Source organism: Monopterus albus, unplaced genomic scaffold, assembly GCF_001952655.1.
Source record: "Monopterus albus unplaced genomic scaffold, M_albus_1.0 scaffold211.1, whole genome shotgun sequence".
NCBI lineage: Eukaryota > Metazoa > Chordata > Actinopteri > Synbranchiformes > Synbranchidae > Monopterus > Monopterus albus.
The window spans coordinates 253,261-277,154 of record NW_018128091.1 but is presented as its reverse complement, the minus strand read 5'-3'; the positions used below and the strand labels follow the sequence as shown (position 1 = coordinate 277,154).

The 23,894-nt window shown below is 40.6% G+C and overlaps 1 protein-coding gene across 2 annotated transcripts in view; it reads left to right on the top strand.

Moving 5' to 3' along the window:
* The window catches only part of LOC109970953 (rho GTPase-activating protein 20-like), a 45,613-nt gene extending 28,838 nt beyond the window's left edge, over positions 1–16,775 (top strand). The window contains exons 11-15 of one of the 2 annotated variants that reach the window (XM_020618910.1): positions 881–1,045; positions 3,467–3,576; positions 4,065–4,254; positions 11,136–11,250; positions 12,802–16,775. In XM_020618910.1, the coding sequence (XP_020474566.1) occupies positions 881–1,045; positions 3,467–3,576; positions 4,065–4,254; positions 11,136–11,250; positions 12,802–14,504 (2,283 nt within the window). In that variant the 3' untranslated portion in view covers positions 14,505–16,775. The remainder of the gene's footprint in view (positions 1–880; positions 1,046–3,466; positions 3,577–4,064; positions 4,255–11,135; positions 11,251–12,801) is intronic. The other variant, XM_020618909.1, reaches the window with a different exon arrangement.
* Positions 16,776–23,894: the final 7,119 nt, after the last annotated feature.

The following is a 23,894-nucleotide window of genomic DNA, read 5'->3' as shown; positions in this document are numbered from 1 at the left end:
CAAAAAAGGGCAATAAGAATTGTCCATAAACTTGGATATCGGGATCACACTAATGCATCATTCATACAGTCTAAATTGTTAACATTTTTTGATTTAGTGGAATATAAAACTGCGGTGTTCATGTATAAAGCTAGGAACAATTTATTACCCGGTGGAATTCAAAAATAGTTTAATGAAAGAGAAGTGGGATACAATTTAAGGGGTCAGTTAAATTTAAAAATTCATTCTATAAGTACAACTAAAAAAAGATTTTGTATTTCTATAAGTGGTGTAAAAGTCAGTATAGGAAGTTTTGCGTGTAGGATGAAGAGTATGATGAATGGAGGGTATTATAATGGGATGAGATAGACCGTGGGGTAGTTGGCTTGACGCCGGACGTTGGGTGCATGGCGTGGCTGATGTATGTTTAATTTAAGGGGCTGGTCAATGAGGAAATTGGTTTGTTTGGTATGTACAATGGATAGGGCGGTGATAGGATGGATATATGGGGGTTGTTGGGGACTGGCACTGCTGTGGGTCTGAGTTTCCGGTGTTGGGCTAATGGTACCACGGTCTAAGAAAGGGGGTAGGACTAGATAAGTGTATACTTCTTCCTACTCCCTTTCAAGCATGTACTATTGGAATGTTGTGATGTCTTATGCGTATTTGTTGAAATGTCTAATCAGTTTTGTTTTTCGCAATATCAGTTTTCTTAGTTTTACATGCTTGGAAGAAACTTAAATAAAAATATATACATATACAGTACGTATATTGAACAGAACTCCCTTTGTGGTGTCTACTGATAATGAAAACTCTTTTGAAGCTAAAGACAGATTCAGACGGATTCATGCAACTTTGATTTTAGGAACCAAGCGATTTGGTGTTTGATGTTTCTCTCCAGGACATGCTGGTGTTCCTGTACCTGGAGGGGCCCTACACCAGAGGTGTCTTCAGGCGGTCAGCTGGGGCCAAAGCCTGCCGGGAGCTTCGAGACAGACTGGACAGTGGGACTGAGGACCCGGAGATCTCACACCAATCTGTGTTCGTCATTGCTGCTGTCCTCAAGGTAACACACACACTCACTCATGTGAATTCAGACAACAAAAAGCCAAAGCGACTGATGTGCATCCAAAGTCACATAAGTCTAGACAGGACAGTTTGTCTGTTCACAGCAGGGCAAGTGGTCAGTTATGTGCACAAGATGCAGCATTGTTCAGCATCCAGGCCAAACAGGCGCTGCAGCATTGGGCAGCCAGGGTGCAACTGAGGTGGTGACAGAGCTCATTCATCGTGCTTCTTTGTTGTGCGTTACATGCAGGATTGTGCATCACCTGAGACAAAAACTGTATTGTTTCTTAATCAGTTAGTCCTTTCAAAGAGAATGATACAGCGGTGGAAAGTAACAAAGTACATATACTCAAGTACTGTACCTAAGTACAGTTTTGAGGTATCTGTACTTTGCTTGAGTATTTTGATTTTGTGCTACTTTATACTCCCACTTCACCACATTTTAGGAATCATAAGACTTTAACGGTCACTTGTGGCAAAATTCACAAGCTAACCAGCAGTAATTCAAATGATAAGCATATATGCTAGTTAAAACTAGCACCACCTTTACAAGCTGCAGCATTAAATGTAATGAAAAAAATAATGTATCAGTAATTATTATCCATTAATATGATATAAAATTATGTTAAATGTGCCATTCTGCATATTGAGTACTTTTACTTTTAATATTTTAAGTAGGCTTTAATGCTAAAATTTTTTGTACTTTTACTTTAGTAACATGTTGAGTGCAGGACTTACTTGTAACAGAGTATTTTTACACTATTGTATTGTTGCTTTTACTTAAGTATGGGATCTGAGTACTTCTTCCCCCACTGGCCCCACTGTCTCCTGGTCCCGTCAATATATATACACCCTGTCTTCCGCTGCTTCTTTGCTGGTTCATTGACGCTCTTTCCACGCATGAAGTTGTTTCTGGTTCGTACTGGTATTCATCCCGTCTTGACGAGTGGTTCCTATGCTGTTACTGAGAGACTCCTACTGTTATTACTTCTCTGTTCGAGTAGAACCCACGGAGTGAGTACTTTGCCCTACCCGGTGTGTTACCTGTTTGCCAACGCCCTTATGCAGTATAAGTACCTGAACACCGCTTCATTGTTTATCAGACTGCTACTGCTCTGTTGTTAACCTGCCTGCTACCGCTCCACTGTTTACCTGACTACTACGCTACCCTGTGTACCTGACTGCCTGCTGCTCTGCACCTGCTAGTCTTCTGGGTCCTGTGTCCCCCCTGCTGCTGGCTCTCCTGGTCTCCTCATCTCTCCTCAGTCCCTCCTGGTCTCCTCGCCTCTCCTCGGTCCCTCTCGGTCTCCTCGCCTCTCCTCGGTCCCTCTCAATCTCCTCGCCTCTCTTCGGTACCCTCTCGGTCTCCTTGCCTCTCCTCGGTCCCTCCTGGTCTCCTCGCCTCTCCTCGGTCCCTCTCGGTCTCCTCGCCTCTCCTTGGTACCCTCTCGTTCTCCTCGCCTCTCCTCGGTACCCTCTCGGTCTCCTCGCCTCTCCTCGGTCCCTCCTGGTCTCCTCGTCTCTCCTTGGTCCCTCTTCTTCCCGGTTAACCCCCTTGTCTGTCCCGGTCGCCTCTGCACTTCCGGCCTGCCCAAGGCGAGCTTGCCCTCTGCCACTCAGCATAACCTGTCTGTGCTTAATAAACTTTTGTTCTTAGCTCCTACTCCTCCTGGTTGTTTCTGTGTCTGCACCTGGGGTCCACACTGCGCTCACACATAACACATACAGGATGTACTCTATGTTCTTACGTCCATATTTGCTTTTGACAGTGTAGTATTTAACTTTTTGACCTTGTTACTTTGATAGTTCTTTCAGGTGTTTCATGCAGCAGATGACCAAAGTTCTGTGGCACTCTGTGTGAACTGTTTATTTATTCAAATATACTGTAACTAGAGTTTGGCTTTTTGTTGGGGACATGTTGGGTTTTTCCTCAATAATAATAATAATAAGGTCAAGACCTTACTTTCTAAAATGACTTTTAATGCAATTTGGTGCTATACAAATATAATTGAAATGAAAAAATGAAAATGCAAAATATTTTGCTGGATACAGCTTCTTAAATGCAAGACATGAGGGTTTTGCCCATATTTTCATGGTGTTTTTTTTATATATGGGATTTGCCATTGTACAGTAGTATTTTTGTACTTTGTGGATGATTAGCTCCGTTTGAGATCACTGTGCTCAAGATCTTTTTGTATGGCCAGAGAACAAAAAACACTGACAGCCAATCAGAATACATGCCACAGTTAAACAAATATAAAGTCAGATAAGACAAATCAAATGATCAGTGAGTCAGTGAAATGAAAAAACATTACCAACACAACATAATTACTCAATAAAGAAAAAAAAAATCACTGAGGCATGTTTGAGGTTGTCATATTCAAAAACTAATCTTAGTTAAATCATGTTTTGCTTCCAGGATTTCCTGCGAAATATCCCGGGCAGCGTGCTGTCTGTGGACCTGTATGACCAGTGGATGGATGTGATGGAGGGGGAGGAAGGAGAAAAAAGGATGCAGGCTGTCAATAGGTAGGAGCTCTTATCAAATCCTAAAAACACATATTTAATACCAAAATCCTTCTGCTAAATCAACTGCTGTCACTGTTTCACAAGCACTCAACAAGTCATACAGATGTTCATTATGCAGATTGGTCACAAATTAAAGGAAAGACCTGAATAAATGAGTGTCCCAGCACCTTGCTTTATGTTTAGGGAGTGAAGAAAAGGAGGTAGAGGGGGCATTGCTTCAAAGTCAGAAGGAACAAACTAAATTAATTTTGCTCCTAAATATATAAATAAACAAGTTATATGAGTTATATGCAGCTATTCCTGTGGAGCCTGAAATCAGCAAACATGACAACACACACACACACACACGCACACACTGTGAGAACACTGACCAGGAACCAAGTGTTTTACAATGTGTTTTATGATTGCTGTATTCATTTAGTTCACATGATGTCCATTTGTTCTTTGTCATTCCTTTTTTGATGTCTCCATCACTCTCTCGCCCACAGGTTGCTCCACCTTCTGCCCACTGAGAACCTGCTTCTGCTGCGACATGTGATCGCCATGCTGCATTGTATCCAAGGCAACGCCCACGATAACCAGATGAATGCCTTCAACCTGTCTGTCTGCATTGCCCCCAGCATGCTTTGGCCTCCAGCACCAATCACTCCTGAGATGGAGGGGGAGGGCACAAAAAAAGTGAGTACTTAAATCTCAGATGATTAAATGTAATGAAATTGTTTGGGAAACACACATCTTTGCTTTCTTGCTGGGAGCTAGATGAGAAGATTCTCTATCTGTACATTCAATATGAAAGTACTTGTTAGCTTAGCTTAGCACAAAGACTGGAAACATGTATGGGCATTTAGTATGTCTATATCCCTAAAGCTTAATAACACCAGCAGAGACTCCATGAAGTAATTTCTCTCAGCCAAGAAATATTTCTCCTCACATCCTCTTGTACAACCACAAATTTTACACATTGTTTTTTTGTCCAGATTAAGCAAATGAAACATGAAAATTTGTGAGATTTATGAATGCTGGTAGGCAAGTGTAGTTACTGTTGGACAGCTAGCCGTTTCCTGATGGTTAGTCACTAAACTAAGCTAAGCTAATCACCTGGTGGCCCCAGCACTGGATTGAATGTACAGACCTGAGACTGGTATCAATCTTTTCATCTAACTCTTGGCAAGAGAGAAAATAACATCCAACTGAGCAACACTGAATACACTTGAAGAGCTGATATAGGTGTTTGTGTATGTTAGCATGGCTTGCTGAGACAGACCGCAGACACTGCGGAATTTAATATTTCTGTGGAATAATACAATTGCTACAGCAATTACTCATGAAGCACATGATCACTGACACAAGTATAATGTGTGCACATACATGTTCACATACACACATAGTCTGTGCCGGCCTGAAAGTCATTTGACTGAAGGTTTCCCCACAGATGTGAGTGCTGACCTCTGAGCAGGAGCTGACCCACTAATGCACAGCTGTCACACATACATTAAACCAGTCTCCTATGCGCTCTGTCACATCCACATGTCATGACTGACTTATAAGCTCAAATTGCAATATACTAACACCCAGAGCAAGATTTGACAGCAAAAAGGAAAACTTCACCGGTTCATACTGACCTACTCCGAAGCACACAGAAGAATGTAATTATCTAGTTAGAGAGTTATGTCACCATTAAAGGATTAGCCCCCAAAAACTGAAAAAAAAAAGTCACCATTAAAGGATTAGCCCCCAAAACTGAAAAAACCCATACTTTTTATGTTATGTTTTCTACTTTATCTATTTATCTAGCCATGCAGATAAGTTTGGTTTTATGTACTTGGCTCTTAACACAAAATCTAAGGTCTACTTTACATAAATATTTGATTGTTTATGAAAATGTCTTCACAACTGTTTATATTTGACATGTGGTGACTGTAACAGGCATCTGAAAATAAGAAGCAAGATTTAAAGTAGTAAGCACTTTTGCAACGGTTTGCAGCAATCCTCCAGCAAATTTTCTCAAACACTCTTCCTTCCTTTTAACTGTATTTTTATGAATAAAGGTCAGCCAGGCAAACCTGAAATGACTTGATTCAACAGCAGTAGCTGCAGCAGCCCAGTGATACCCCCCCCACCAGAGCCCTTCATGTAGATGCAAAGACATAAAGCATACACAGCTGTTTGATTTGTAGTCTGTTATTTGGAAAGTTACAGTGACACACAGTTACACATAGTCTGGCTGGGTTTCTGGTTTGCTTGCCTTTCCAAATGTGTGTGTGTGCATCATTGAGGTGGCAGAGGTTCACTGAGAAAATATGCAATATGCACAATACTGCAGCCAAGTGTGAGTTTTAGCAGAAAATTGTGCCGCTGAATCACCCCTCTCTTTTTCACCTCACACACATACACACACACACACACACACACACACACACACTTGTCAGCACAAATGCCCCCAGCTTCCACAAATACTTAAATATCTCTTTTACAAATACCCCACTGATAACACTTTCCCTTTCTCACACTGCTTGTTTGTGCGGGTGGCCTGAGTGAAGGCAGTATTTTTCTGGGGAAAAACTAAAAATAAAGTGAGATTTTGACATTTCCCTCCTCGTGGTCAGAGCCAGGGGCCAATCTAAACTAGCTGGAGCCCCTCGTTGTGTAATGGCTAGTTTCCAGTGTTCAGTTTTAGCCAGTTCAGTTTAGTCTCTGCGTCCCTTACGCTTTCATTCAGCAAATAATTTTAATGTTTTTGACCGAACACAGCTGTTAAGGAGTTTCTGAGGTAAATAGAGCTTATGTTGGTGTATTACTTAAGATGGACGCACAAGTGAGAGACACTGTAAATCAACAGAAGGCTGTTTTTCTCTTGGGTTTGTTTCTTTAAGTATGGACCAATCTTATACAGCGACTTACAGTAACACAGTATATAGTGGTGGGGAAAACAGGAAGTGGTACTCAAGCAGCTCAACAGACTTTTCTTTGCAGGCTGCTGGACATTAGTGTTGACTGAGAAAAACCCAGAAATGACCCATCAACACACAGCTGGGACATCTCTTAACACACACGCATTTGCATGTGTAGGTTTTGAGTATGCTCCATGTAAACTACAGTGGTATTGTGTCCCCTCTCAAACTGCATTCATACCACAGACACGTATTTTGTGAATGACCTACAGCATTCTGTTGATTTTCTTGTTTTTCTGAACGATTGGAAGACAGTTTAATACAACGCCCTACTGAGTTAAAGAAGGAGCAGCTCTGAAGGGGCTGTTGATGGTTGGATGGGCGAATGTCTCATAAATGCCCCACAAGCTTTTTGAAACTGTGCTATGTCTCACGTAGCAGAGGTCTTTGAGTGACAGTGAGGAATGTCGAATGAGGGATTAAAGGAGATCAGGAAGACTAAAGGAAGGAGAGAGTTGCAGGTATGAGAACTGAGAAAGTGAAGTAGAGAGGAAAGCTGAAGAGATGAGATGAAAGAGGTGAAAACAGAAATGAAGAGGTCTAAAGGCCATTTCAGTAAGCTACTGTATGTCATGCAGTAAACGTTTTCCTTTAATTATTTAGAGCAGACACTTCAACAGGATAACACAGGCTTGTTGTAAACATTCTACAGAATATGGGACTGTGAAAGTTATTGGTCTACATAGTGATTTTAAAAAATCCATCTAGCACACACTAAATTTCATCATATTTTTTGTTTTTTTGCATTAATAGTAAAGATGCACTGATCAATCGGCAGCGATCGGCCTTGACCGGTGACCAGCAACAAGCTAATCACTCTGAGATTTCCGATTCTGTGCCGGTCAGATTTAGAGGCATGACAGACCACGTCACACACACAGTGACACAGACCAAAAGCATAGCATGTGCAGTACACAGCATCTTGTGTGCACCTCGAGCGAGGCTCGTGCTCGTGTCTGTACCAAGGGAGTGTTCACTTGTGCATTGGAAGCACTTGATGAACAAAAAGCGCACAGAGGAGCCCACAGAAACACCTTGGGGAAGGGAAAAACTATGTCCTTAGCTTCGACAAATAGTACACAATGAGGGAGTTACTGGCCACACATGAAACACATGTATATGTACAGTGTATCCAGCCTGTGGTAAAACACAGCAAATGCAAATTGCACACACTTCATAAGAACTGTGCACTCAGGAGTAACAGACATTCTTCTGTTTCTGTTGCCTGTTGCACCTGTTTATATTTGGAGAAGTACAAATATTGTGCTTCATTTTTAATTGGAGGTTTGCCAAAAAAGTGAGAAAAAGACAAAAAATGCTAAACTTTATTACAGTGTTTTATTTTCATTACAATTAAATTTTTCAATAAAGAAAAGTTACAAAAATGTTTGTGTATGCTGTCAATTACAGAAATTGAAATTGGCCAAAATTAGAATGGGCAGATCAGACATAAAAAAAAAATCAGAAATCAGAATAAACCAAGAAAATTGCAATCGGAGCATCTCTAATTAGCAGCTGCATGAGTCCTGTCCTTTTATTTTTCTTTTCTGATAATCCTAGATTTTTTTTTTTTTTGCATTGTTTGGCAATTTTTGCTGGATGTCACAAGATCTCACAGCTGTGTTTGGGGTGAACCAGAGATCTCACTTTAACAGAATTAACTAGAAACTAAATAATTATGAAGTTGAGTCTAACTTGGCTGCTTCAGGTACACTGTTTAGTACTGTCCTCAATAACAGCACCAAGAATAAGCATACAACCCAAAGTACTTTAATAATTATAATTTTTTATATACGTATATAATAATCATAATCCATGTGATGCCAAGTAAAGTGTGGCTAAAGAAGTTGTATAAATCTGAAAATACAGCTCCCATCATCTGCCAGTTAAAATGACAACAAAGGGGCTGTCAGTGGTCATTTTAGTATGCCACTAAAAAGCTCCAATTTATCAAGAATTATTTTTGCCTGTTATGAAGCCTTGAATGTCTTGAATGAATGAAACAGGCTGATGTAATTGGAAACAGGTTAAATGAGCTCACCACACAGTCAGATTTTGTTTAAAATACATTTTTTAATAACAAAATAATAGGCAGAAATTAGTTTACAGTGCACCCTGATTGTGCACTCTTTAGCCAGACAGTCTTCTGAGCACTGACTCATTAAATGCATGTGGACACCATACGGACATGTGAATGCATCTGGTCCACAAGCAAACAGGGCGGCCCTAAGCTTGTCCCCACTGTGTCAGAGACGCAGAGCTAAAGCAGGACAAACAGCTCATTTATAAACACAACAGGCAGAATTCGTGGAAAATTTAGTGGAAACTTTCCATGAATTGGGGAGGCTCTAACTCAGAGGTTTGTGAGTGTCTCAGGCGTTTGCTGTCTAACGTCATATGTGTTTAGTACATTTTGTCTGTTTAGTTTAAAAAGGGGTTATTTGAGCCCAGGTATGTGATATGTTTGTGGACAGATTCCAACTGGGCTGATAAAGCCCATAGAGCACAGACACTCTCAGCTTTCACTCTTTGGTATTCTCATGTTTATTTCATTTGGTTGCATTAGAAAAACAAAAAAAAAAGCAGAGAAAAAAGCCTGATCCATTCCACACAGAACTCCAAAAATGGATTGGACAAAATTATTTACACCTTTTCCAAAATCATCAGAAATAGTTGTATTTCTAGCATGTGATGCTTCTTTAATTTGTCATGAAACTCACCTGTAACAATCAACAGGTGCTGGCAGTATAGAAATCACACTTGCAGCCAGTTAGAAGTGAGAAACACCGACTTAAGCATTATGTCATGTGGACGACACCGCGCATGGAGAAAAGAAAGAAGAGCAAAGAATTGTCTGAGGATTTGAGAACCACAGTAGTGGAAAACCACGGACAGCCTCAAGGCTACAAGTCCATCTCCAGAGATCTTGCTGTTCCTGTGTCCACTGTGCACAACATTGTCAAGACAGCCCGTGGCACCGTAGCCAATCTCTCTGGATGTGGATGAAAGAGAAAAAGAGAAGACAGACTGCAACGAAGGATTGTTTGAAAGATGGATATAGAAGCTTGATTAGCTTCCACACAGTCAAGCTGACCTGTAGGCACAGGGTGCAACAGTGTCAGCTCGCACTATTCATCGCCATTTGAGTAACAAGGGACACTTTGGTAGGAGACCTGGGGGGACCCCACTGCTGACACAGAGACATAAAAAAACCAGACATGAGTTTGCCAAAACTAACCTGAGGAAGCCACAGTCCTTCTGGCAGAATAAGACTAAAATAGAGCTTTATGGTTGAGCACATCATTTAGCTGTTTTCAGAAAACAAAATGAGGCCTTCAAAGAAAAGAACACGGTCCCTACAGTCAAACACAGTGGAGGTTCATTGATGTTTTGGGGTTGCTTTGCTGCTTCATACAGTGGATGTCTTGACTGTGTGTATGGCATTATGAAATCTGAAGACTACCAGTGAATTCTGGGGTGCAGTGTAGGGCCCAGTGTCAGAAAGCTGGGTCTCTGTCAGGGGTCATGGGGCTTACAGCAGCACAATAACCCAAAGCAGACTTCAAACAGCCCCAGAAATGGTTTCACACAATGAGCTGGAGAGTTGTGAAGTGGCCAGCAATGAGTCCAGATCTAAATCCCATAGAACAGCTGTGGAGAGATCTCACAACAGCAGCTGGGAGAAGGAACCCTTTAAATGAGACTGGAGCAGCTGGCAAAAGAAGTGTTGGTCCAAAATTCCAGTAGAGAGGAGGAAGAAACTCACTGATGGTTACAGAAAGTGATTGATTTCAGTTACCTTGTCCAAAGGGTGTGCTACCAAATGTTAAGTTGAGGGTGTCAGTAATTCTGTCCAGTCCATTTCTGGAGTTTTGTGTGGAATGTATCAGATTTGGCTATTCCTGCCTTTTTGTGTTGTTCCAATGCAAACAAAAGTAATAAACATGAGAATACCAAAAAATTTGTGGTTGCAACCAATTTTTGGGATAAGTCGCACGTTATCTGACACAAATACAGTGGTGTCAATATGTTTGGCCATGACTGTATAATCAGGATACTGTCCAGGACTGGGAAAAAGAGGTTTGATGTTTTCTTGGACAGTGTGAAATGCAAATACTCTTGTAGGAAGGTTGACTTCAGTGCACCCAAACAAACTTATCTTACAATGTTACTGGATCCGCACAAAAATACACAACTTTTGACGACTGGTTGGAACTAATATCACAAAGTTATTTAGGTCACAGTGCCGCAGAATGAAGCAGACAGTAGTCACAATACAAGGAAATACACCCTAGTTTCATCACACCATCATAGCCAAACTAATCTGTGTTAAAATGTTCACTAGGCACTGCAAATATATTAATTTGGTTTATCAGTGTTTCTTTCACTTACCTGTATATGATGCCAAGACACTGGTAAGCTGCATGTTTGCTGAATTACTGCTGATCTTTGGCTATTTCCCTGCTTCAGCAAGTTCTGCAGAACATTTGTCACAGAATCACACCTTCATTCAACATTATGAAAATGAAGTGAATTGGCAGCAGCTGCAGCAGAGCAAAGGAACGTCAGAGAGTTCATGATGTAACCAGGTGGTGTTTCTCTTTGCAGGTCTGTGAGCTGGTTCGCTTCCTAATAGAAAACTGCAGCAGCGCTCTGGGAGAAGATGTCCCCTCATTGTTCAGAAGCTTCAGCCAGAAGAGCAGCAGCAGTGATCATGGATCAGGTAAGTGAGAGGAGAGGAGCAGGGAAATACAATGAACTTCAGTATGAAGTATGGTATAGATAGATTGATAGATTTGATTGTTTTGAAGATTAGGCCAAGTCTGTGGGTTTGGCTTTTGCTCAGAGTTCTTAGCTCTGTTCTTTCATTAAACCACTGAAATGACATAGCTCACATCATTTATATCAGCTCATGGTCTGAGCAGTCACATTTCTAATTCAGTGCTGTTATATAAATGTGTGGAGATGAAGGGCTGAGAAAGGCTGAGTCAGTAACATGACAGCAACATTTTGCATCCAAGAAACTGTTTTATCAATGAGAAGCAACAACAAACAGTTAGATTAGATTTAGATTAGATTAGATTAGATTAGATTAGATTAGATTAGATTAGATTCAACTTTATTGTCATTACCTATGTACAAGTACAAGGCAAAGAAATGCAGTTTAGCATCTAACCAGAAGTGCAATAAGTCCAGTTTAAAAGACTGCTTCCACTTTTAATCAAAATTACATTTTAATTTAGAGGTTTGATTTTAAAATCTTCTTAATCAGTGTTTTTCATTCATAATAAACACAATAAATGTACACAACTAAGTCTGTAAAGCAAAGTTGTGCAACTAAATATCCACCTGTGACCTTCAAATTAACCTTTTTAGTCACTTTGGTCAGATAAAAATATCATTTTACTTCTCATTGGCCCATGGTTAAGAAGTAAAGGGGATGCAGATGAGACAACATTGAGGAGTGATCTTAACCCAAGTGTGTGTGTGTGTGTGTAGCTGAACAGCTCTTTAACTCCTCTTACTGAAAGTGATTGTAACAAGGTGGCTTCAGACGGCCTTGCTGACAGCGTACTGTATATATGTGTGTGGCTGCAGCTCCTTCAGGCCTGTTGATTGGGGTCAGTAGACTGACCTGCAGTAATTTCAGTGATTGAGAGGGTCACAGGAGTGACACAGCACTGAATCTATTCATTCATAAATACCACCAACTTTCTTCTTCAGTCTTAAATAGCTACCAGAGGTCAAGGAGCACATAGCAAGATGACACTTTATCCTTTGTTCTCCTCGTCTCCAGCAGTGAACTGTGATTTTGTTCATTCAGCTCAGGGGTTAAGATTTGATCTTAGGTTCTGTCAGACTGTTCTCACTTTTTTGAGCTTTGTGAATGAAGTGTCTACCAATACACTGCAACGGTTCTAGGTTTCACTGCATTTTGCTGAAGATTGTAGTGTAAATAAATTAGGTTTTGTCTTCTCCAGGTTGGACTGCTAATTTTGGAATCTAATGGAAAGATGCTAAATTGCAGGATACTTGCATGCAAGGAGATGTCTTCAGAAGTTGTATAATTTGAGGAATCAATATAGGAAATGTAATGTGAAAGAAAGCCTGGCAAGCAAAGCCTGTCTTTAAATTCTCTTGATCTTATTTCAGTTTACTACTTTTTTGTTCCAAGTCTCATAATAATATTCTCTCTCTTCTCTCTTTTATTGCTTTATCTTCCTTTATCTTCTTTATCTTCCTCTTTCTTTCCTTTCCATCTTTCTCTTCCCAGATGTGTCATCCTTCCAGTTGAACGACTCATCCTACGACAGTCTGGAAAATGAGCTGAATGATGACCCGGATTCTCCCTGCCAGGAGCAGCTGCCACTTCGTGACAAAGACAAACCAGACAGCCACAGCCGTGACTCCGTCATCACCCTCAGTGATTGTGACCCTGATCCCGATCCTGAAACCAACCTCCTATTGCAGCTCCCCCCACCAGCACAACCCAGGAGGTTCAGCCCTGCGGTTCGACCAATTTGCACACACCAGGTCAACGGCCCATCACAGGGCCCCAGGAGGCTGAGGAGGAGTTCAGAGCCTGCCTTGGCCCTAGCAAGTACACCACCCTTGGGCAAAGTGATGGTTCATGCTGATAGTCGTCACCTACCTCTAAGGAAAGCGAGCTATGATGCTGCCACGGAAGGGGAGAGGGAGGAGGATGAGGATGAAGTGTTTCTGGAGCAGGGGCTGGATGGATTACAGCTGAAGCAGGGAGAGCATGGATGTGAGAAGGGAAGAGCTAAAATGCAGAATGGTGGGCAGAGGAAGATGAAGCACACCCCTCCACCTCCATTTCAGCTGGATGCCAGCTGTTCCAGTTTGTCGTCACTGGCAACATCGCCCACAGGCTCCTCTCTCAGCTCTTTAGACTCTGCCTTCTCACAGTACTCTCCTGACTATGCTTCCAGTTCAGCAATTCCACTGACTGAGACTGCTCCTCTCTCTCCCTCTTTTTCGGGACGGGCCCAGTTGTCACCCAGGGGATCCCACTCTCAGAGGGGAGTGCCACCTAATTGGCCACAGCCCACTCAGAGCAGCCAAGCCACCTGCCACCCCCATGGCCTTCACCCAAACACATTGCTCAAGAAGGACTGTCGGCTGTCATTAAAGCAGCCTGACAATGGACACACAGAAGAGGTCTCACCTGTGATAAACGGGAAAACCCATCCAACCAGTAATAGCTGCTCTGTCACTGCCTTAGATGCTGCAGTGGTGAATCAAAGCTGCCAGCAGAGATCCAGCAGCCCTCCATCCTACCAGCAGGCTCTGCTGCAGCTTCAGCACAGCCGCTCTCCTTTCTACAGGGGGACTGAGAAACCTCTGACTGTCAAAGAGCTGAGGCAGCTCCATGGACAGATCTGGACCAAGAGAACCCAGAGCTCAGCCTCCACTAACAACCCTAAACCACACACAGGAAGTGAGGTCATAGGGAGGCAGGCCAGAAATGAGTGTGTGCAGCCCCCACAGGGTGTTTTCTATGGACAGAGCACTACCACTCTGATCCTCCAAAGACAAAAGTCCCACTCTCTAACTCCGGCCAGAGAGGGACACAAAGAAAGAAGGGTCCTTCCCCTCCCCCGCCGAGCATCTGAACCTACCAAGGCCACTGTGAACTCTAACCCCTCCTCCAGCCTCACTTTGGACAGACCTCATACTTCTAAAGGCCAGCTCCAAATCAGTGGCCTAAGAGTGTCAGATGTGGAGCCCAACCACACTGACCCACACTTCTGCCTTTCTCCCTCTGCTACCCAGACTGTAAGGGACTACTTTTCTTCACAGGGTCAGGAGGATGCGGATGCCTGCCTGCGGAGGAGTCATGAAGTGGCATTAGCTATTGTGCAGGGGAAGAGGGAGTGGCAGAACAGGCAGTGCAGCAACCCAGGGATGTGCGACTTTGAACATCTTTTTTTTGCAGAAGAGTCATATGTGTAAATAAGAACCTTGTACAGGCAAACTGTGTATGCGATATGTTATCCTGTGTATGACAGTCGTCAATATTGATGCGATTGTATTCCTCCATATTCACCTTTTTCTTCTGGCAGCAGTAGTCAGCCCAACACACAAAGCTGTTGCAGTTCACTGTAATGGTACACCCAAGGTTTAAAACTGTAAAAGGTACAGATGCACTTTCTGCTTCAGTGGTTACCCTTCTTGTCATTGTAATCCAGAGGTTGTTAATCTTGGTGATAATCCACAATATTTTACAAAAGAAATTTAAAAGCGCTTTCATGTCTTGATGTTGTTTTGTAATAACGTTATTCAATGAGCAGTGATTACAGAAAATATGAGAAGAAACAGTTTGATTTGTTCTCTGGCAGTGTGTCCTTGTTTTGCTTTCACTATGGAAGAGTGGTTTTTCAGAAATGAAAAAGAAAGGACAAAGAAGCTTTATTACTATTTCTGAAAGCTTTTTAAATTTTGAAAAATATATTTAGTTATTTGAAAAGTCTGGCAAAAAATCCACATGACTGGTGTGAAATCAAGGCTGTTGCACACATGATGTCAGTAAAACACTTTTTTATACATTGTGTGAAGTGTTTATCCATTCGAATCTGTGAATCAGTAAGAATCAGTATTTATTCATATGAGTTTCCAGAAACACCTCTGTAGTTCTGGTTCATATTTCTGTGACCTGGGAGGGTGGGGACAGAGGGAGAAGACGAAAAGATGTCATTCTGTATGTGTGTGTGAAAGAACGGGCTGTTTAACATGATGCAATATGTGAGAAAACTGGTGCCACGGGGGAGAAATCTCCTTTAATCTTGCTCATATAGCACTTCACATTTTCAATCTCACAGAATGACGAGAACACAACCTGTGTTTGTGTGTGTTTATGTTGTGCTGAAAGAACCAATGAAATCAGTTTCTATAGCTGTTGTATGTTAGTCCATATGATATTTTGTTGCAGTGCGTATTTCTTAGGTGACATTTTAGAGTATATGACCTTATTTCACTGCATATTAATGTACTGAAAGGTATGTAAATACATAGCCAATCTTAATATATGATTAGTACATCAGCAGTGTTATTTTGAACTCAGCTTTTCCATAGGCTCACACACTGGAAGAAGGCCATTGCCATGTTAAGTGTTACCATTTGAAACTGTCTCAAGAAGTACTTTATCCTGTATTATTAGCTGTTATCTCCATTACAGTGAATTGTATTCAGCATGTAAAGATCCACATATTTATGATACAGAAATATATAAATATATTATCTTGTTCTTTTGGTATATTGTGTTGTGTGGGAAAATCAAATGGGTATTTTTGTACATGCCATTTTTGATGCTGCTGTCTTTATAGAAAGTATATTTACTACAAAACACACAATTTGTATATTGTGAATATTTGATGCCCAATGCTCACCAGAATAAAATATCATTAATTTTAATAAATGATGCTCTTGTGAAACTAGTTAACCATGATGAACAGTGAATTTGTTCTTGAGTGTGGCTCCATGAAGCTTGAATGTTCAGTTGTCTCTGGAGAATATGGGGGTATTACATAAACATTAAGGGTCACGGAATGTACTGTAAACTGGAATTAGTAAAAGCCATCATTCACTTTATTAACTAAATACTGTAACTGCTCTACCTCAGCAAAACTATATATATTGTAACATGCATATTTCTTATCTGCTTGAGCCATCATTTTGCTCAAACTGCTGTACAAATGACTGCAGTAATATTTGGAAACCTTTCAATTTTTATTAGAATTTACTAGAATGCCTTTGTTTGAATGGTGCTTGGCTGCACAGCAGGTATGTTTTGGTGCAGTTAAAACAGTCTGTGGCTTGTTTAATCATCACTGAAGTTCATGACATATTTTATGGAGGAATTTTTGAAGGAACACTATGTAGTTCCCTTGTTACTGCTTGTTAAAGCCCTTTGAGTTTTGAGTGTGAACCTGACAGATATTTACCTCAAGTAAACTTTGAGAGCGAAATTTACTAACACAAGAACCAACTGTGGCTTTGTCATTGTTTTTCTAACCTTCATGTATAATCTTTTAGCAAGAAACAGAACATCAACAGTCAGACATGACTCATATTTCCATAAACACTGAGATGTCAAAAGCTGCAGAAATATAGATAGAATCATTAAGAGCCTTCAGATTTTGTGTATCTTATTCTCCTCACATTTCCATCTGTACATCCTATTAAGATATACTGTACATATTTTCCAGAAATGTCACCATTGGCCTGATGTTTCAGGTTATGTTATCTACACTCAGATTTGTTGTGTAATAGATCTGTCTAATAAAACTCTAAACTCACAGTTCAGGAGCTTCTTTTCAGGGCTGTGTTGTGGTGTTTGAACTTCACCAGATGGATTCAGTGGAGAATGACAGGATGACTCTGGGTTAGTTAGAGTAGCTTTCTTTTCCTGTAACTTTTCTCATGTATGTTTTAAAGGGTCATTAAATAGCTGGTGAAGTTAATCTGTGTCTTGCAGTAATTGGAAGAGAGATAAAATGCCCCATCTGTCAGACTGAGGTGTGAAGTGACAATTTATGACATGATTTATGAGTTTTTAACTCCAACTACTGCTGCACTTTGCTTCCATATAGACCAAAGACATCATCTGCTGCTTTTTGTAAGATTAATTATTTAATTTAAAGAGAAACAAAAGACATCTCCAACTCACAGGTCTGACCAGGATCTTCTTCACCCACTTCCTATCATCTCTACTCCTTTCTGGAGAATTACTATGGACATTGTAGGCCCATTGCCAAAAAGTGCCTGAGGTCACCAGTACATTCTGACAGTCTGCGACTATGCTACCAGGTTCCCAGAGGCCTTTTCACTGAGCACCATTACTGCCCCTGCTGTTCTATGTGCCTTGGTCCACCTCTTCTCCAGGGTGAGGATTCCAGACAAGATACTTACAGACCAAGATATTAATTTCACTTCTTTTCTGTTACAGCTTTTTCATAAGCAGTTGGGCATTACATCCATAAAGACTACCTCTTATCATCCCCAAACTGATGGGCTGGTTGAAAGATTTAACCGGACCTTGAAAAAGATGTTGCAGAAGGTTGTGGATGACACTGGGAAGGACTGGGATTGCTGGCTACTATTCCCACTTTTTGCCTACCGAGAGGTTATGCAAGCTTCTACAAGCTTTTCCCCTTTTGAGCTCCTGTATGGTTGGGAGGTCCAGGGACCTTTGGACCTGTTACACAAAACCTGAGATGCATTTGAATCAATATCCATTGAGACAGGGGTGGTTAATTTTGTGCTGCAATTGAGGGATCGGCTGCAGTGTTACCAGGAGGCAGCTGAAAAGAATCTGAAAGAGGTCCAAGCAAAGCAAAAGACTTGGTATGACTGGCAAGCATGGGTCCATCCTCCAGCTCTTAGTTGGCAAGGACCTTATACAGTCACTCAACGGATGGGTCCTGTAACATACGAGATACTGTACATCATCCTGATAAAAAAAAACCTTGGCAGACATAGCATGTCAATCTTCTGAAAGAATGGAAGGAGCGTAGGGCACCAACTGCTGAGGTCACTTGCCTGGCAGAAACGGTAGAGAAGGAGGAAGAGGAGGATCCAGATGTTGTTGAGACAGAGACATTTCCTCCAGTACTCACTCATCTTCCTCAAGAACAAGCTTCCCAACTGCCTTCCCAACACGTTTTCCAAGAAGTGCCCTCGGTCTTTGCTGCCAGCCCGTGCTTCTGACACCCTTAAAACTTTACACCCTAAGAGCTTGAATGAAGAATACAATTTAGAGGTCTTTCTTAAGTTTAGCCTTTGGACTTACATTATTATATTATCATTTTAATGAACAGTTTATCCAAAAGTATCTTTATTATTTTTAATACTGAAAAAAATGTGCTACAATTTTTTTTACTCTTTGATACAGGAAGTAGAAAGCAAAATAACATTTGTTATGCGAAGTAATTTAATGGACTGATGAGTTTGGTGGATGGTGCTCACATACTTTGTGTGTGTGTGTGTGTTCAAAGACTGTATGCTCATTGGTTGTTCTGTAGCTGATTACCTTGCCAGGTGCAATGCCAATTACATTAAAGTGAATGGTTTTAAGTGGTTTTAAGAGGCATCTTAGTGCGATGCACTGATGAAGGCTGGAGCCTAAATGCAAACACACCAACATTAACTAGGATACAGAGAAAAGGTTTTGTGACAGATTTTTGTGAAAATAATTCCCATAACCTAATAAGCATCATCAGTTGTACAGTTGATGTAGTCTGGCTGTGACAATTCAGGGTTTGGCTGTGAAATGACCAAGTTCAAAACCAGTACTGGAAGTACCTGTTGTTAAAAAAAGAAAAAGCATTGATTCTTCAAAGCCGAAACCCACAAAATATGATTGTATGGTTGTTTATGGGGACCTGTGGAGAAAGAGAGCCATTTTTCCATCTAAGTACTGCAAAATGTAGCTCTGAACAATTTCATACCTGTAACAGATTTGAATTATACACTGAACAAAATTATAAACACAACACTTTTGTGTTTGCCCCCATTTTTCATGAGTTGAACTCAAAGATCTACAACTTTTCTATGTACACAAAAGGCCTATTTTTCTCAAATATTGTTCACAAATCTGTCTAAATCTGTGTTAGTGAGCACTTCTCCTTTGCCGAGATATTCCATCCACCTCACAGGTGTGGCATATCAAGATGCTGGTTAGACAGATGATTATTGCACAGGTGTGCCTTAGGCTGGCCACAATAAACGGCCACTCTAAAATGTGCAGTTTTGCTGTATTGGGGGGCTTCGGGGGGGTCCGAAAACCAGTCAGTATGACCACCATTTGCCTCACGCAGTGAAGTGCTCACTAACACAGATTTAGACAGATTTGTGAACAATATTTGAGAGAAATAGGTCTTTTGTGTACATAGAAAAAGTTATAGATCTGTGAGTTTAGCTCATGAAAACTGGGGGCAAACACAAAAGTGTCGTGTTTATAATTTTGTTCAGTCTAGAATAGAAGATTCATTCTTCCCTGCTGTTTTTCACATGGTAGTGTGTATGCTTTTGTATTTGTATCCCTTTCATGTGTGTACAAGGTGGGTGGGAAATACACAAGTCTGACCTTTGCTGGAGTTAAAACAGGAGGATTAGGCCAAACTTTCATCTACCTCTATTTCCACATATGCTCTCATCCATTTGCCCTAGGAAATAAATGTCAAAATGCTTTGAAGATCTTTAACATGGAACCCCAGAATATCTCTTGGGGAATCCCTTCATATGGGGATACTGAATTTTAATGGCACCTTAAAGATGTATTGGCCCTAAAAGGATATTTTAACAAATCATTCAGAGACTGAGAATAAACAGCAGCCTCAGAGTGGCACCACAATTATTCTGCAAACAGCAGAGATCTCTGTTTTTATGTTGAATGTATTGAAAGTGTAGTCACTTTGGTATCCTTGAGCCCCATGTCAGCCTGCAGAAGTGTTCATGAACCACATATTATATCAGAGCTCCACAGTTCCCCAGGTGCTGCCCTGTACCAAACTTCTGACCTTTTACCGCTCACCTGCCGTTGGTAGTGGATAGTGTGACAAATCTTCCTTCTATGGGTCAATGAAGACCTAAAATTAGGATGCACTTTGTTGTTGTGTGAAACTTGGTAGGAAAAGATGAGAGGGGTGGAAAATAGCAGGTGAAGCGGGCATGCTGCCATGACCTATGAGTAAAATTGATACACCCCACTCCAGGGTTTCAGCAGTTCCCCCACTGTCAACACCTACACTCCATGTCTCTGACGATTGGCGCATATGTGAGTCGGTGTTGGTGGGGAGATCAAAATCATTTGTGTTGAAAGAATAAAGCTTTGCTCCTATTTATGGACAGCTGCCATCTTGCTGTCTCAATTCGTTGACCATTTGGTCATTATGCAACAGTAGACAAACTTTGTTGTTTTAAGGTTCTGCATAATTCATTCTTTGCAGATCAATCTGTCAACAGTTATGCTTTTCAGTGCATTTTACAGTTTAGGCCTCTGGGATGGATTTGGAGATAACTCTCCTGCTTCTATAATATATTCCAATAATTACGTGTCTGCAACCAAGTTTGTGTTTGTGAGTTTGGGGAATTACTTCTTTTTCAAGTTGATGGCCTAGTCTATAAGTATTGTAAACTCATCTAAGACAAATTGATGATTTGATTTTGAGCTACATAACATTTGACTTGAATTTTTTACTTGACTGTCAAAAGGACAAAGGAAAATGTATAATTTAAAGAGTGCTTCAGGTGCATTTTGTTTGTAATATAATGTAATACCTAATATAATCATGTTTGAGAAACAAAAGCTTCTCTCTGCAGTCAAGGTAATAAAGGCCACAGGTTGAGAATTTAAGCTAAGTAGAGCTCAATAGATATATGAATAGATAAACTTTAAAGATTTTATACTTGAAGAAGAAGAAGCTTTATTTTATTGTCATTGTAACGTGTACAACAAAATTTTGTTGGGAGCCAAGGGCCCCGGGCCGCTGCGTGCATATGCATCACCATCACGGGCAACTTGGGGGTTCAGTGTCTTGCCCAAGGACACTTTGACATGTGGACTGGGGGCACTGAGATTTGCATTATGCTCTGACTAGAATGACTTGAAGTTACAGTATATAACAAATGAGGAAATAACTGATGTACTTAATATAAAACTAAACACTCATTATGAAATAAATAGAAACAGAAATATAAAAGGAGATTATGCATACTTATGTGTGTGTGTGTGTGTGTGTGTGTGTCTGGTACAGTATTACCCTGTGTAGGTTCTGTCTTCCACATGGGGACCAGCACCAGGGAAATTTTAGTATGACAACTTGCTATAAGGTCAGGTTAAGTGTTAGCGTTATGCAAGTATGGTTAAGGTTAGGTTATGTCTCCAGGAAATTAATGTAAATCAGTGTGAAGTCCTCATGAGGAATGAAAACCAATGCATGCTTGTGTGTGTGGCCTTGTTTTTCTGTTCTTGTTGGGACCCTAAACCGACTGTGTGATTAGGGTGTGTGTTTCTCCACTCAGTCCCTTGTCATAGGTTGCCATTGTATTCATGACCTTCAGCCCCCTTACATAAGCTTATTTGTTTACTACCCACAGGTCTTTTTACAATTCCCCAGCATGGGTGTCCAAAAGTTTTGATAAGGCCAAAAAATAAGTGGGTGTTTTGTATTGCTGGCCAAGGAGTAACTTGCAGCTGGCTTTCAGGTGATATAACACCTCTGAAACCATGCTGATGGTCTCCAGCTCTTGTGCAGAAGGAGTTGCATATAATTAAATGAGTCTGAAAATGTACATCATCTAGGTATTGACCAAAAAATGAGAGATGCAGATGCAGTGGTACAGTATGAGAATGCCACTTGGATGCTTCTTCTGGATGTTTTTCCAGACACATGCAACTGACCCCAGGACAAAATCCACACCAAGTTCAAAGGGTTTTTATACCTCACTTGTCCTGTGGACACTTTGACTCGCCTCCACAGAGTCCTGACGTCAGTCTGATCCAACGTCTTTGTGTTAAATGGTGTCAGGCCTTATCATCCAGCATCAGTACTGGCACTAATGCTCCTGTGGCTGAATAGAATGTTTTCCCAGAAGAGGGGAAGCCATTATTGCAGCCAAGTAATGCCCATTGGTTTGATAGGAGAAAGAAATGACAAAATCCTTGTGCTGCACCTAAGGCATTTGTCTTTAATAAATATGTTCATCGTTTGTTTATATTGCATTAAAAAAGTTAAATAATCGTTTATAGGTTAGTTTGCACGGACATTTCATGGTTTTTCTACAGTTTTAGTTAAATAAGGAATAAATATATTATCACTAAACATTACTTCCGGTTTCCGGTTTTGAGCTGTAAACAGAAGCCCACGGGCAAGATGTGGACATTGTAATGCCCTGCAATTAGTCACCATCCTCATTAATGCATTGAGCGGGGAATGACGTAAGTTTGTGAATACATCAATTAATATCTATAGATGTAGATGTTTACATTATTTGTTGTTTTAAAATACTATGCTCGTAAATTCTGTGTGTTTTGTTTTTTGCATGTGTGATGTATGAAGAGTACACATTTGTAATGCAGTTTTCACCATCTTTGAAGAGATTAAAGCTACAAACCACACTCCAGGCTCTTCATTGATGGTTTAGCTGAGTGTTACGCCATCGTCGCAGACACTACAATCCTTTAAAGCTGGAACTGGGCCAGAGTACAGCCAGAGGCCAGAGTTTTTTTATTATCTATTTTAAAAAATCATAGTCAAGAGGAAAATACTGTATTACCTTGACTGACATTATCAGACCTACATATGCTTTCAGTTTTATAGTGACCTAGTTTGGAATTTAGAAGAGCTTCACTGTGATTTTTTCCTTACATGTAAAACTTCATTTGTGAACTTCATGAACCTCATTCCTTACTTTAAACATTTCTTGCCTGTTTCTTCATTGCCAGAATTTGTCACCGTGATCCACTGCCAGGATTTTACTGGCAATGGGGCCAATCAAACATGTTGCCCTTGCCTAAAGGGTGCTTTGGATGCAGCATAAATGCCGTATGTTACATCATTAATGATGTAACCCACTGGACTGCTCTGGTTCAGTAGAACAAAGCCCAGTGCATATGTCTTCAGATCCTTGATGTTTCTCAGTTCACTGTTACAGGCACCACTGGAGATGACATCATGGTTACATAACAGGCGTGACTGTCACACATGGGGAAGGGTGACTGGGTCTCCAGCATTTTGTGGTTTGTTGGGACTGTTGATATGCATGGCACATTTTATGTAATGTAAGTGAATAAAGAACAGACGTTAATATAAATGACAATACAATTGAAAGAAACATGTGTTCTATGTTTCTAAAGCCAATTGTTGAAAAGGAAATTATAGATATAGTGAACAAATGTGGTAATAAATCATCCAGTGATAGTGATGGTATCAGTATGACAATGGTTAAATGGACAATTGAGGGGATATGCAAACCATTATCTCATGTTTTTAACATGTCGTTTCGACTTGGTCAGTTCCCCAATAATATGAAAATAGCAAAGGTTATTCCATTGTATAAATCTGGAGATAAGCACAACTTCACAAATTATAGACCGGTTTCTCTGTTGTCACAGTTTTCAAAAATCTTGGAAAAACTCTTTAATAACAGATTAGATACATTCATTGATATACATAAAATCCTCTCTGATTGCCAATATGGTTTTAGGTCGAACTGATCGACATCCCTGGCCATTACTGAGCTAATGGAGGACATAACAAGTGCTATGGATGAGAAAAAATACACGATGGGAATATTTATTGACCTAAAAAAGCATTTGACACAAATCAATCATGAGTTATTAAT